At 45.9% G+C, this 4,373-nt stretch overlaps 1 protein-coding gene across 19 annotated transcripts in view; it reads right to left on the bottom strand.

The window, feature by feature from the left end:
- Positions 1–4,373, bottom strand: part of TRIO (trio Rho guanine nucleotide exchange factor) — a 466,181-nt gene that overhangs the window by 157,737 nt on the left and 304,071 nt on the right. For all 19 annotated transcript variants that reach the window (XR_003095137.1, XR_003095138.1, XR_003095139.1 and 16 more), the window contains one exon: positions 3,650–3,764. Coding sequence is in view for 16 of the 19 variants with exons in the window: in XM_025209612.1 (XP_025065397.1) it covers positions 3,650–3,764 (115 nt within the window). In the remaining 3 variants the exon portion in view is untranslated. The remainder of the gene's footprint in view (positions 1–3,649; positions 3,765–4,373) is intronic.

Consider the following 4,373-nt stretch of genomic DNA (forward strand, 5'->3'; position numbering starts at 1 on the left):
TGTGGTGCCCTTCCTGTATAAGGCATGCAGGGAGTACTTGAGGGAGAAGCTGCTCAAGGCAGGTCTGCAGGTGGCCTTACACTTCATCTTAGACATCTGGAGCAGGCGTGTTGAAATCCACCCCTGCCTCCCCCTCACAGGACACTGGTGTGACCAGTGACCAACAGTCAGGCTGTTGGTGAGCTCTCCTTCAAGCCGAGGTCATGGAAGAGTCCCACATGGCAACAGAGATCATGGGGACCATGAACCACATGGTGCAGAGTTGGTTCATTGGTACAGAGCAAGCTCACCTGCAGGCTCATGGTCACCAACAATGGGGTCAATATGGCCAAGGCCGTCCATGATGCCAACTTTGTTGGCATTTGCTGTGTGGCTCACAAGCTGCACCTCATAGTGAGGGACGCCTTGGAGCGGGACAGGGCTGCTGGTGACAGTGCCATCACAACCAGCCACCTGATTTTGAAATGCAGCATCAAGGGGGGCAAGATGATGTGGGACAAACAGGCAGAGCTGAGTGCCCTGCAGCACAAAATCATGCAGAATGTGGAGACTTGGTTGAACTCCACATACCTGATGCTTTAAAGGCTGGTCGAGCAGCAGAAGGCCATCCATGAGGTAGCCTTGCATGGGGAGATTGTGATCAATGGTCCACTTAAAGTTGAGTGGAATACCATCTCCCAGACCTTGGTGGTCCTCAAGCCCTTCCTCAAGGCCATCAAGAGCCTCAGCAGTGGTGATGCCCTCCTGAGCCAGGTGGTCCCTGTAGTGAGTGAACTTGAAAATGAAATGCACAAGTTCCAGGGGATCGATGTTCCTGGCTGGGGCAAGCCACTGTCACCAGAGGTGCAGGCACTGGTGAAGTGGCTAAAGGAGGGCATCAAGAAACAACTAGATCTGTTGCAGTCCAGTATAATCCACAGGCTGGCAGCTATGTGCGACCCAAGAGTGAAGGGGAGCATACGCAGCAGCAAAACCCTGGATCACTGGACAGAGGTCCTGGTGAACAGAGTCCAGGAGGCAGAAGGGCACAGGCAGGGGGACATGGAAGAGGGGGATCCATTGTCCTGTGCCAGCACACCATTGACCAGCCAGTTTCCTCCTCCACTTGGCAGGCTTTGTGGCCCCAGAAGGGGCTAGCATCCCTGCTGTTTTCATCCCGCTGTGCCTTCACACTCATCAGTGACATGAGTTTTGCTCTGAACAGTTTGAGATGCTGTTTCCCAGAAACCCCTGCACCTATCTCCTTGAAACTTGAAACTTCACAGGCTTCATGGACTCAGAAGGGGCTACCATCCCTGCTCTTTCCATCCAAATGAAGCAAGAAATGACAAAGTTATAGGTATTTTCATGATTCCCCATTATAGTCTATAGGCGAAATGCACTGAAACAGCGAAACAGTTTTTGGCAAAATGAAACAGAACAGTGCTCTGAAACATCAAAACAAACCACCGTCCCTTTGAAATAGCGAACCTTAAATTAAAACAAAACACTGCCGTTTTGCACAGCCCTACTGCCCAGACACTAGTTACTATGCGCCTGTAAAGCTGAACAGCTAGAACTCCTGTTTGATTTAGATTCTGAAAGAAATCTGGACAATGAAAACACAGACTGCTGAGGGGAAAGAACTGTACTGCAGGAGGTAAGTTAGAAACTCTCAGTCATCATACACTACAGACAAAAGAAATCCAGTCCTACTGAACTCCAGACTTTCTGCATACTGAACTGACGTTCATGGCAGGGACCAATGTTTCTAGTGCTATTGCACAGGCAGCAGATTTTATCTGAGGCTGCTGCAGGAAGGTAGTGGAGGCTAAACACAACAAACTTGTTCCTGGACAAAATTCAGATGCATTTTGTATGGGCTGGGAGAAATCTGTTTCTCTACAACTTGATATTCAGAACCAGCAAGGCCCCTGGCACAATGAAAGTGGGCAACGGCAGAGCACTGAATCTATGACAGCAATCAGGAAGGCAAATTACAAGATAACTAGGAATAGAGCATGTCAGGCACAAGAAGCCAGGAAAAACAAACATTCACGTGCCCAGCCAGTAAGGTAACTATTAATAGGAAAAAGCATCCAGGGGGAAATACAAGTCCCACAAGGGCTCAATAATTCATCCATCCTGATACAAATGGCAAGCAATATCCCCTTTATAGGGCACAGAGAATGAAGATAAGATTCACTGAAAGAAAGTGATGAAGGATCTCAACTACCATTCCAAAAAGATTGAAAAAAAGGATTAGGAAACACTCCACATCGTTCCCATACCTTGGAAAGGCAAACCTATTGCAGAGGAGACACTATTATTGAGTACTGATCATCTCACCCATGCTATGGTCATTGATAACAACAAGTCCCAAAACATGGAAAACAGAACTCCTTAGCAGTCACACCCAGAGAGTGGTAGTAGACGGGTCGGTATCAACCTAGAAGGATGTGGGTAGTAGGGTCCCCCAGGGTTCAGTCCTTGGACCTGTACTCTTCAATATCTTCATCAGTGACTTGGATGTGGGTGTGAAGTGTACTCTGTCCAAGTTTGCGGACGATACTAAATTGTGGGGTGAAGGTGCACACTCCAGACAGTAGGGAACAATTGCAGGCAGACCTAGACAGGTTAGAAAAGTGGGCAGTACACAATAGGATGCAGTACAACAAGGACAAGTGCAGAGTGCTGCACCTAGGGCTCAAAAATATCCAGCACACCCTACTGGCTGGGAAGTGACCCTCTCAGCAGCCCAGAAGCAGAAAGGATCTCAGAGTCATAGTGGACTCCAAGATGAACGTGAGTTGTCAGTGTAACAAAATCATCAGCAAAGCTAACTGCACTTAATCATGCATCAGCAGATGCATGACAAATAGATCCAAGGAGGTGATACTTCCCCTCTATGTAGCATTGGTCAGACTGCAGTTGGAGTACTGCGTCCAGTTTTGGGCACCGTACTTCAAGAAGAATGTTGATAGACTCGAGATGGTCCAGAGGAGGGCCACTCGTATGGTCAGGGGCTTAACAGGACAAGCCCTATGAGGAGAGACTGAGGGACCTGGACTTTTTCAGTCTCTGCAAGAGAAGGCTGAGGGGTGATCTTGTGGCTGCCTACAAATTCATTAGGGAGATGCAGAAGGGATCAGAGATACTCTGTTCACCAAGGCGCCTCTTGGGGTAACAAGGAACAATGGTCACAAACTGACAGAGAGCAGATTTAGGCTAGACATCAGGCAAAATTTCTTCACGGTAAGGGTGACCAAAATTTGGAATGGGCTTCCAAGGGAGGTGGTGCTCTCCCTTACCTTGGGGGTCTTTAAGAGAAGGCTGGATAGGCATCTGGCTGGGGTCATCTGACCCCAGCACACTTTCCTGCCTAGGCAGGGAGTCGGACTCGATGATCTGTTGAGGTCCCTTCTGACCCTAGCATCTATGAATCTATGAAAATTAGGAGAAACAGGCCTTTTGGATACCAGAATATTGTATTTCTGAATTGAAAAGCACACAGGATTAGTGGTTACCAGCTACTTCAAAGCTTAATATGAACTTTTTAAAAGTATTTCCTGTTAATATTGATTTACTGGCTCTCTCCTGGCAAGGAGAGACAGTCACACACCTGGGTTGGCTTAATGTATGAAGGCCAAGATGGTGGAAGAATACTTACTTTTGACTTGCTGTTCAGGGGCTTTGATGTGAGTAACCATTCCTGGCATGTTTACACTATTTCTGTGCAGGTATTTCAGGAAGACATCAGCATTCCTTCTAGCCAGTGTGCAAGCCTGGAAAAAGGTTTGGTAGAAATATTAAAAAAAATAAATAAAAAATCAAAAACTTATTTTTTTATGAGTATACATTGTCACGTGTTTATGCGTATAAATGCATATACATGCAAGCTGCTTTTTTGCTGCCTGCCATAACCTAATTTATAAAAAAAAAAGTCTAAATGATTACCTTCTAAACTAACAGCAGTTGATTCAGGACCAAATTATCTGGCACCGAATACTGGTACATTAGTTCATACCTGAGGGTTTCATACTGAAAACGAAATTATCTCTGTGGACCTCGAAGTATGACTCAGAGCTCATGGAGTGGCTTGTTTTGCCTGTGTGTCATTCAAAATTATTAATTATGTAGACCAAGTGCACAAGCTTCAAGTAATCACCTGGATATTGTAAAACATCCATTGCTATTTTAAACAGAAAAAACCCCAAAAATTCTGCTGCTGAAGTGAAACCAAAAGTATTCAGTGTTAAGCCATGCCCTTTCAAAGTCTTAAAAACATTCAAACCCAAGAGGAGCATTATCTTCCTCACCTGAACTTTTTCAATACACATCAGCTCCTCTCTCTCTCTCTCTCTATATATATACACACACATAAATATATACAC

The sequence above is a fragment of the Alligator sinensis genome, unplaced genomic scaffold (genome assembly GCF_000455745.1).
Source record: "Alligator sinensis unplaced genomic scaffold, ASM45574v1 scaffold420_1, whole genome shotgun sequence".
NCBI classification, from domain to species: Eukaryota; Metazoa; Chordata; order Crocodylia; family Alligatoridae; genus Alligator; species Alligator sinensis.